Here is an 11,565-nt window from a genome sequence, read left to right on the forward strand (position 1 = left end):
GCTGGAGCAAGCATAGCACTAAGTTGCATGTCACTTTGCTGGTTTGTAGTGAAATTACATTTTTGTTTGTTGCATGAGCTATTGATGGGCTGTGTTCTAATACCAGTCACCAAAGAACTTAAACCCCTACAGAATTCTGTAACTGGCACTTGAGACTACAGAGGCTGTTGTTGCTGCTGCTCAGCAAGTTACTGTTGCTTTATGCTGGTCAAACCTGATCAGAACAACTACACTTGAATGCATCGTAAGAAGCCACTCACCATTGAGAGGAAGAACCCACAATATTGTTTGTCTAAAGTTGGCCTTTGTTTTGATCTCCACTACACATCTTTAAAGTTTGCGACTGCATCTTGCACCATTGTAGTGCTATCATTTAGGAAAAAAAAAACTGCACAGACAAAGACCGGGAAGTATCACAAAATTGCTTTTGTGATAGTTCCCACTACAGTAGTTATCTCCTGGTGTACATTTTACTATGACAACACACACAGACAGACTCATAGGATGAAAACAATACCAGCTCCTCTATTGCAGCTGGTAGAAATAGAGAAAAGTTCATTGTCAGAATGCTTTTTTGAATCTACAAATAACATGTCTTCATGAAGACAAGACAGGTCAAATTATATGGAACAGCCAGCAAATGTCCACTATAATTATTCTTTAATTTGGTCATGTGAGCATAAATTAAATGAAATGCTTATTCCTCACAGATTTTATGAATATCAATAATGTGATTATTTAATACCTGTTTTGCAGTTATCAAAATAAAATATTAATTTTAAAAATTGAAGGTGAGATGTTGGAAAACTTGAAATGAAGGTTAACTCTCATTTTATCCAAATGGTGTGAATGATACAGTAAAATGCACATCTGAGATGTTACCTAAAGATCACATTGCACTGATTACAGTTCAACTTATCGACATTTTCCATTAAATCGAGACACACAGCCATGCCTCACTACACTCTTCACTGGCACCAGTCTCATTGCAAATTAATTTGACTAGTCTTCAAAATAAAAAAAATAAAATAAAAGTTCTGACTGCAACTCTAAAAGTCACAGTTTTTTTGTGAAACCCTTGTTGTGTCATATATTGTGAAACCATTAAATGCTGAAAAGTCTTTTTGACATTACACAGCTGACATTTTCAGCAACATACAACCTCCTATGAACACTTTAATTATGATAGATTAGAATGAAACTCAGAAACGCATGGGAAAGCTTAACCCTCAAGCGACTGAGTGGGGTCATTTATGACCCCAGCCATATAATTATATTTGCCGTTTTTATATCTTTTATCTGAAAAATGTTTCCTACCATGAATTTGTCAATCTACTTGTCCTACAGCTGCTCATAGTTTTTTGTAGAGATCGGCCAACTGGTGTGACAAGGATAATGGAAACTTGTCTGGGGTCATTTATGACCCCAAAAAGATGTGTAGGTTTTTCACTATTGTAGGCCTTAGTTTTATTTATTTATTTCTACCTCTAATCGTCATATTTCTGCGTTTTGCAGTGCACTATAGCTGGCAGACCTACATTTTTAGCCACAGCTGCCCTGGGACAGACTGACTGGCTGCCAATCCACTCCTACAAGCCCTCTGACCACCACCAACATTACACAGCACACACATTCATACACCAGTGTAAGTGGCAGCACTGGAGGTAAGGTGGGTAAAGTGTCTTGCAATGGACGAACGGCTCTGCCACCTGAGCCACAGCCGCCCCTAATCTAAATACTTCTTTGCATGTTACATTGCACACATACAGACAAGATGTTTGTGTAGATTTTGTTTTTATGTACTTTTGATTTACTATTGAGGAAACAAAAGGAATAAAGTTTTAAAAGAAGTGGCAGACAAAGCGTGTCTAAAAAAAATGTTATTGCGTTCTTACAATGCATCATATTGTTCATATGGTTTTGCTTTATCTCTGAGTCAAAAATGATTAAAATCCATGAATAATAAGAGAAGGTTACTTTAGAATATCCATCTTAAAATGCAGTGGAGTGGAACAGGTAAGAAAGCACAATAAGAGGCACTAAAGTAGACATATTCCTGTGTAAAATATAGTGGGGTCATAAATGACCCCAGTCGGTCATTTTAGTCGCTAAAATAGCTTGGTCGCTTGAGGGTTAATGAGTCATTTTGTGTGCTCTCACCATCACATTATAATACGTTATATAATAGATTACCTTGTAGAAATTTAATAGGTGAGTTTAGAATTTTCAGCATTTCCGAATTAATAACAAAGAGCAAAAGTTAGAATTGTAATGAAATAATACATTTCTGTGTTTTTACAGTGTCTCATTGAGTGGCATGAATGTGTAACTTTATAACAAAGTCAACATTTTATGACTTTTTTATTAAAACAAGTGTCCTAAAAGTTTTGTTTTCTTAGTATTCTTGTCTGTGGAGCTATTTATTGCTATGGTGCATGTAAATGTGCTTCATCATGTGAAGGGTGTCCCTCCCTTCCCCTTTTCTTTCTTTACTCCCCTCACAGCTGCAGTGACTGCAAACGTCACCAACTCCATGTTAAAAGACTACTGAGGACCCGTTGAGTGTGTTGTCATGCTCATTGTGTCACAGCAGTGCTTGAATGGGTAGCCACGAGGCTGGGGAGGCTATATACCCCTTCACCTTTGAACTGAACCTCAGTGTGTGTGTGTGTGTGTGTGTGTGTGCGCGCGCTGGGGGGGGGGGGGCCTCAGCTGTCTGCCCTCCGTCTGTCTACTCCCTCCTTTAAACACATTCAGACAAAACACACACACCAGATGCTCGCATGCCGATACAAAGGCACACTTGGATGTTTGCATACCAATACATGAACCCGATCAGACAAATTACATTCCAGAGAACAGACCGCTTTACATATAACACTGTCAGACTTTTCAGCTTTAGATTGTTAGCTGAAGATATGTTTGTGTTCTTTTGCATGAAGGAGTCAGAAAGACCCATCAGTTTGGCTACATTAGGCCAATTTCATGGGGTTTTGTGTTCAAAGCAGTTTAAGTGGAGGAATGACGTGTCTAAACACTCACTATAGACCCATCTGCTGGGTCATGACCCTCGCTGGAACGACCAATCACAGTAGTAACTAGCTGACAAAGCACCAATCACAACACAGAGACGGAGATAAAAGACATACCAACAATAGAGGCACACGCTGGCTCTGCAGACAGTCTGCTCTTACAAAAACAGAAAGTCCCCCTGTGAAGACTTGTGCTTTCACAGATGTTCTCAAACACACATACAGACACACACAGGGGAGATAATTGTGACCAATAGGAGAGCGCTCATCAGTCAAGCCATAAAAGAAACAGTGATGTCACACTACAAGCCAACCACACATATGCACCAGTTGAATCCTTTTAAGTGACACAAAATCTCTGTTTTTGCATCAATATTAACCCACACAGACCAGCCAATAGTGGGGCAAGATGACGTCAACCTTTCCCACAGTCCTCTAGTGCAGAGCAGCAGTGTGTTACCCTGTGCAGCCTGAGGAGGGCGATATGAGTCCCTTCAAAGCTGGAGATACTAATGGAGGTCCAGCCTACATCTGCAAATACACCATCATCCTAGTTGTGGCACTGTTACTGTGTTGTCATGTGACTTAGGATGTGCTGTAGATTCTGTACAGTAACCCAGGATCACAAAGATGGCTGCTTCATTGTTGCATCATCCTGCAGACTTCTTATTGATTAGGTTGGTGGGCAGGTAAAAATGGAATCAGAAAAGAGGCAGAGATTTCATACATAACTCAAAAAAAAGCTACTGAGCTGTTTCTTAGTACCGTCTCATTTTAAACTTCCTTTTATGTCTGCAGATTCTCTTTCTGTTTTTGTATTTTCCCCTCATAAAGGCAGCAAGACATACTGTACAACAAAGAGTTCTTTCCCTCATCAGGTAGTCATTATTTAGTCTCCTGGAGTGTAATGTGTTACAGATGATCTTTTCACTCCACTCGTTGTGCAACTGACCACCCTTCAGAGTGTAAACATACTCATTCAATCTTAACACTCATCAGTAAACAAACAAGAGTCTTTGTTGTCAGTCACAATATCTCATTTCCTGCTGCTGCAGTAGCCACCAGGCTTTACGCCAAATGCAGGCATCGTTTAGTCAACATCAGAGCTAGCATCTGTATTCAACATGCATACTGAGAATTTCCTGCCACGTGGTGATGGACTAGTGCAGGGAGGTTTCTGAAAAATAAAGTTGAGAAACTTGTAAGCTTGTAAACTTGTAAGCGGAAAATTACAAAGAGGTCGCATTTGAAGCAGGAGAGGCTCAGATATCCTGACATTCAGCTGCATTAGTGGATCGAGATCCAAATATGCTGGGTGTTAGATTTCCTTAGCTGGCTTTTTGTTCTCTCAGGCTTAAGACATCTCCTTCCCAAATCACATAAGAAATGTAGGCTTGTTTTAACAGTCTGAGTATTACTTAAACTACACACATGAAATCAGTTGATGACCCCTTTAAATGGTCAGAGCTTTGAGTTGTAAAATTATTACGCTTCATTCGGGTCTTGGCAGCTGCCTATTGAGGCAAATCTAACCAAAATCTGTAGTTCAGTCCCCCCAGACTGCAACCTTTTCTTGAGTGTGCAAGTATAAATTTCAGTTGGTTGCATTTGTGCTAGTGAATGATGATCATGAAGCTGTATTGGTGTCGCTGTATTACATTTATAACTTTGGTGGCTCTGTCTGTCTGCCCCTGCCTGGTGCATAAAACAGCTGTTTCGTTGATGTGCGTTAAAAAGATAAAGTGATCTGCTGAAGGAAGAGGAGGCAGACAAACATGTCTGACACAGACACACCTGATGAACAGAGGTCAGGTGGAAGCAGGAAGATACTATATTGGTGATGGGGGGGGGGGGAGAAGCAATTCATTCACTTATGGCGTACAGAAATAGGGCCACGAAATTAAATGAACATTAAATACAAAAATGATTTGTGCTTCACACCATTACATGAGCACTATCTACTGTGGTATTTACACTTAAAAATGTGGTCTTCTCATGAGACGCGGAGCGCACCTACATGTCCTGTTTTTCCCACTCATAGAAAAGACCACATGTAGAAAAAATCAAACCGTTCCATCAGAGACAAATGTGACATTAGAACGCCCTAGTTTACTCTTTTCAAGGTCATTGTTAGTCGCACACCTGTCTGAGCACCACACCTACCAAGTAGCAGCACTTACCAAGATTCATTGAAAATACTCAAATTGATTAGTATCATCTTTCTGCTTGACTCTTGTCTATGTAATATATTTGAAAATAACTTGATTCATTTTCTTCTGAGACTGTTTGAGTTCACTTTTTCCATTATGTAGTGTAACTATTTAAATTTGGAGAAAGTTTGCGTATCTGTTCTGAGAATTTTCCTATTGGTTCTTTAATCAGCAGGTTTCTGTCTCTATTAATCTGTTTCTCAGGCTGCTTCCAATGCAGCAGCCCTCTGATCCTGACTCTTATCCTCGTCTCTCTCTTTCCTCTGTCTTCTCTCTCTCAAGAGGGAGTGAAGGAGGATGAGCGAGGAGAGGAGAGGAGCTGGGCTGACAGCCTTTGAAGTGCTTTTCTCTGCGGGTTGGAATTTTTAGGACAAGCTTGGCACAGTACACACATAACAACACCCACACTGGCACACACTCTTTCTCTCAGTTTTTGGGTCGTTTGCATAATTTCTAATTAGTAAGTCCATGAGTAAAGGAGACGTTGGAAAGGGACAAAAATAGACATGGAGGAAGTATGAAAGTAGACTGAGAAAGAGGTGAAGTTTTCCCATGTATTGGTGTGTATGACGGGACAAATTTGTCTCCGTCATAGAAAAGTGTGTAAGATATCTGTTTCAGTTCAGCTGAAACTCGCAAGAAACAGCAAAAAAAGTAAGTCATGTGTGAACACGATCCTGAATCTACAAATCATCCTCCTCCTTTTTCTCCTCAGACTCAATTGTGTCTTTGTCACAACTAGTTCTGGAGACCTGCTCGGTAACTTTGCTTTTGTGTGTGTGTGTGTGTGTGTTTTGTTTTTTTAATCCCTCCCCCCCAATCAGAACCATGTGACAAGTCTTGGTTTGTTGTTCATGTTACCATGGTTTATTTGCATGTGTGTTTCCATTTGTTTGCTGCATTGATCAGTTTTGCTCTCATCAACATCACATCAATGTGTTCACGGTAACAAGTGTGTCCTGTACTGATGCTGCGTTGTTTGCTTGAGGAGAGAGGAGCTCTGAACGAACACCGGGCATAAACACACAAACACAATCTCCCACTGACCTATATAATGCAAAATGGCCGCCGCTGCTGCACAGCTGTCCTCCCACGCATGAGAGTGAAGAGCGGTAAAGGATGCAGGGAGGGAGTGAGAGATAAGGCTGCTGCTGGTTTGTGTGTGAGAGACGAGGAGGAGGAGGGTGAGCAGGTAGAAGAATAAAAACGACACCATCCTCGGGGCACAATCTGTCACGCTTGTTCTGTTTCTCTGTCCGCATCTTATTTCTCCTCACTGCTTCCACTCTTCCTCATGATATATTTTGCTGCTTATTCCTGTCGCTTCTTGTCACCCCTCGCAGCTCATTCCTGCTCTGATTTAGTCTCTCCATCCGTGTTCGTCTCATTTTCATTCATCCCTGCCTCTTTAATCTTCCCACAGCATGAATCATCCTGCTCTTCATGGTGTCTCACCCTCTGTCTCTCTCACCCTTCTCCCCCTCCTTATTTTAACACACACCTTCTCCATTCCTTCATCTCATCAGTCCCACTTTCTCTTCCTTTGTGTCTCCAACATCCCAGTTTCCTTCCTCCTCTTTTGTCTGTTTTGTTAAGATCGTGTTGAGCCTAATCTGATATTAGCAGTGAGTTGCAACAGATATCACTTTAATCCACAAACATACACAGCCACACCATTCGTCCGTTTGTGTGTTTGTGTGTCAGGGTGATGCATGTGTGCATTGGTGGGAAAGAAAAACAGCATATAACTAATTAAACCTTATATTTGCTGTGGAAAAATACTCATTTATGTGGCTGCTGATGCGGTGATGTTTAGCTAACATGTTTTTTTTTTTTACATGTCCTGTTTGCCTGTACATCAGACATGTCACTCCATAGCATGCACTGACGTATCTGTTTGGACTTTTTAAAAAAAAAAAATGGCATCGTGCTTATTTGTTCATCTCACTTACTTTGTGTCTTTCTCTTTCTCAGCCAACCACAGACGAGCTGGTCATGCAGTGACCAACATCCTGGCCAAAGAGTTGATGCAGGAGGACGCACCTTCATCCAGTAAACTGGCCGCAAACAAAGCAAAGACAGAGAAGGAAGAGCCGAAAGTAGAAGGAGCAGAGTCTTTAGAGGAGTTACTGGACACTGCTCCCCCTCGATCCAATTAGACAGCCAAGGATAGAACGATTTTCACTCACAGGGTCAGTGATATCTAAACACAGAATTATTTTTCTTAAACATTCCAGAGGTCAGTATCAATTTGAGATTAGATAACTGAAAAAGGCCAGCGTCTGTCCGACTTTTGTCTTAAAGGACAGCGTTGATTGTGTCTTCTGGGATGACAAGGAGAGGAAACACATGAGGGCAGGGCTCTCACCTCAGCCTCACCGACCATTAGGGCTTTGCCAATATCCTAAAGATTTATTTTGCTTTCTTTAGCATATGCACACATATCTTCATGTATTTTTGTCTGTTTCTCTTTACTCCTGTATCACTCGATTCACCTGTCATTCATGAAAGGGCATCTTGAGACATTCCAAAGACTTACTCAGGAGGGATCCACCAATTTTTGTTGTTTTTCCCAAAGTTAGACTGGGAACGTCTGGAATTTGTCTTATCCTGCAGGTGGTTCTGAGAGTTCTCTCTGGATGTTCCAGCCAAGACCACTTTGCGCTTTCTTTTGTTTTGTTTTTTTTAATCTGATGAAACCTATTGCTTGTAATTCTTTGATATACTGTATGTCACTATTTGTAATCATTTTGTTGTATTATTGCAAAAGTGCCAACCTAATAGGAACCCCGTCTTGTCATTTCATTTGTAGGTTTTGCTCAGTCACAGTTTGTACCGGACAGGCATGAGGGCCAGTCCAACACAGCATTTACCACCTGGGTGTCTGTTTCAGTGTGTTGTTTTAAAGAAGGGATTTAGCTCACTGGTGTGCATGCTTGAGTTAGATTTTATATAGAAACAGGGATAATTTACGTAATCTTGTCTAAGTTAGTTTACCACATGTGCCCACAACACTTATATGAAGAAAACATGCTTTCATCCATGAACATGATTCTATCCATAAACCCTAGAGTGAGATGGAAGCAGAAATGTTCCTCTGGAGTCAAACCAAAAAACTTTGTTTTTTAAAAGGGTGTTTCCATACAAACCCAGCCTGAGCAGTTTACATTCCCGTGTGTTAGTGTGTGAGAACGTCTGAGTGTGAAGTAAGCTGCCTATATTTAGTTTTGTGTGCACAATCAACTTCCTCCTTGTGTGTGTGTTTGTGCATGTAGGATTGAGTGTGTGTGTGTTGCCATCTGTAATTACTGTACGGTACAGACCATGCTGTCATAAATGCTAGCTTTGGTCTTCCTGCTGAGGATATAGCACACTGGAAAACTGCCCAAAAACTGCTGAGATAAGTATGCGTGTCAGTTAAGTTGTCTGTTTGAGTCTGTGTGTGTGTTGTTCACCCACTTTCCCTCCCACTGAACTGCAGCGGTAGTTTCTGAATGTCTGGCCTTGCTTCTTTTTGTATTCAGGAGTCATCAGCATACATGTTGCCATGATGATGTGGTGTAATATCTGACAGCTTCCTGCGAGGCGATGTCAGCTGCTCCATGCAATATTTATTCCTATGCAAACGCAGCGGTGTAGAGTGCACCCCAGCCCTGATACCCAGCCATTCTCAGGATGTACAAACCGCTGGGTGGACTTGAGCGCGCTTTATAAACCTGCTGGTTCAAAGATCAGTGCCTCATAATGGTGGGTTGCTGAGGAAAGTCCTCATAGCTCCAAAACTGTCAGCATTTCAGGACTCAGAATGTGTTGTTTTTTTTCTCAACGCCACCAGCACTGATTTGGCATCTTCCACAACAATTTGAATGTCTTTGAAGAAAGTGGCACTTGAACGCCACAAATAGAAATGAGACGAAGTACTGGAGGTGTAGAAACCTTTGTTCTGATAAAGTGCTGGTGTTTCATTTTCATCAACAGTAGTTACACTGAGAATAATTAGGTGCAAAACCCAATATACTGCAGCACCTTCTCTGAAGCACAAAATATGCTGTAGCAGAGAGATGATTGCTGTTTTAGGTCTGCGATATTTTGTTTATATCTACAGGTGATTGTGTGATACTGAAGAGCAATTGTTTTCAAAGTTAGGGAGAGAAACATGGATAATGATATCAAAATGTCACTGGAATATTTGTCCTAATTTGAGATATTCCTTTTGTTCAATAATTGTTTTTCTTTTTTAAGAGATTGTTTTCTATGTGAATTTTTATGCTTGATTATTTTATTGTATTTGAAAGGATGCAGGATTTTTTTTCTTTTCCAGAGATTGCTCTGTGAATACAGAGTAATGCACACAGTCATTCTGTTTGTTACACCAAGCTATTAAAAATGTCTTAAGTAATTTATTGATGTGAATGTGTCATTCTTTGGTTACAAGTGTGTATTATCTGTTGATGTCTTTGTGTAATTTACAACTCAGTTGTATTCCTGTATTTTTGCAAACGTATGCTCTTTTAGAGGCAGGTTTGCTCCTTTTTCTCCCCCACCTCTCTGCTCCTTCCCTCTCGTTCTCATGTAAACACTTTGTGCAGTAAAATACCAGACGGTCACTGCACTCTGTAATACTATTTTTTTTTTTGCCAATAAGCAGCAGAAGAACGAATAAACAGTGGAGCTGTTTTTTTCACGGATAAATCCTTGGATTTTCCCTGGTTCCATGGTTTCCAGAGATGTTTTCCAACATTGAAAGCCATTATTCAACATATTCCATCCTGCATGCACACAAACCCATTTCTAAGGCTTATTTTTAATTTTAATTGACAATTCATTCCATAGCCCCCTATGCTAACCTTTACCCAAACATAATTCCAACTTCAACCCTGAGTTTTATCCCTTAAACAGCCCTCTGAAGCGGAGTGGGAAAAAATGAGGACTACCTTAAATGTCCTCTGTTTCCCAAACATGTCCTCACTGATAGTTGAAAGACAGTTCAAGTATATTCACTCAGTAGAAGCCAAGTAGAGTTGATACCTTGTGATATTTTTCCCAATATTGTCCCCTCCCTAAATCTCTACTCTTGTCACGGAGGTCAGTTACTGTCATCAAAACACTTCAGGCTCTTTTTCGCTACACACTAATACTAACATTAAACTTGGACAGCTGCTCTGCAACAACACAAGAATTTTAAATAAATTGGTCTCAGTTTTCCATTTCATTTCTTTTAGAACAAATGCTCAGTCTTTTAACAAAATGAAAAGATTAGCTAAGGCCAAAGTAATGACATTTTTTTAGCACTTTTGTAGTGCTGCTAACTCAGTTTAGATGCTATAGTGGCATTGCACTCATGTTGTTACGACAGTTAAAGAATCAAAGTCGAATCGCATCATCAGGGGAATTCATTATTTAGTGCATTCTTCCTTGTCAACACCTGGTGCCTACACTACCCACAATGCAACTGCAAAGTGCGAACAGTTTGGTCACCTCCAGAATCTTTTTGACACTGGTGACTCAAATGAATCACTTGAGACAGTTTATCAGACTCTTTGCACTCCATCTGGAGCCGCAAATGGGCTTCAACAAATTTTTGCACAACTCTACATCAGGACCTGTAAACAGAGTCGATGTCTAAAATTGTTAAAAGTTTTCCTTTAATAGAGCACCTAAATCCTTCACAGGAAGAACACTTGTCATCAGTTGGATAGTCAAAGTTAATCAGATTGTATCTGAATCTCTTCCTCTGCTGGACAGCAGCAGTAAACTATGAATAAACTATGATAAGTCATGACTTCTACTGATCATCTCCCTTTAGTGGTCAGCTTAGTTCTTTTGCTGGAACACCTCCAAATGCCCTGCTGTGTTGTACCAGCTACACGGATGCAGGCGTGTCACATTGCTGGAGACGTTTCAAAGGCCTCTGCTTTGTTCTGTAAGGTGACTTGATTCATTTCATTCCTTCATATCTCATAAATATTTCATTGACAGGATGTTCTTGTTGGTTGTAGCTTGTTCAGACTGAAGCCTGTATATCTGCTTTTTATTTAAAACAGAAAAAGAGAAGCATTTAACTTATCCTGGATTCTTAGAGGATGCAAAGCATTTAAATCCACCTGATAATTGAATTCAGTTTTATGACTTTTATTGTGTAGTAGTCACTCTTTGCCAGTGAAGAAAGCCAAACTCAGTCAATGACATTTATTGGGCAATAGATTTTCCAGGGAAAGCTCAATGGGGCACAGTTGGATGACTGTATTTCTTATTAATCAAACTTGTGACAGGTCAAAACATTAGTACAATCTAAAAGTAAATCAATCAGTTTGACATTTCAG

At 40.2% G+C, this 11,565-nt stretch overlaps 1 protein-coding gene across 1 annotated transcript in view; it reads left to right on the plus strand.

Moving 5' to 3' along the window:
* The window catches only part of LOC110945853 (protein diaphanous homolog 1), a 37,133-nt gene extending 27,492 nt beyond the window's left edge, over nt 1-9,641 (plus strand). Inside the window, exon 13 of the mRNA XM_051954708.1 lies at nt 7,217-9,641. Coding sequence (XP_051810668.1) covers nt 7,217-7,401 — 185 coding nt within the window. The 3' untranslated portion in view covers nt 7,402-9,641. The remainder of the gene's footprint in view (nt 1-7,216) is intronic.
* The last annotated feature ends 1,924 nt before the right edge of the window (nt 9,642-11,565 follow it).

The sequence above is a fragment of the Acanthochromis polyacanthus genome, chromosome 10 (assembly GCF_021347895.1).
Source record: "Acanthochromis polyacanthus isolate Apoly-LR-REF ecotype Palm Island chromosome 10, KAUST_Apoly_ChrSc, whole genome shotgun sequence".
NCBI classification, from domain to species: domain Eukaryota; kingdom Metazoa; phylum Chordata; class Actinopteri; family Pomacentridae; genus Acanthochromis; species Acanthochromis polyacanthus.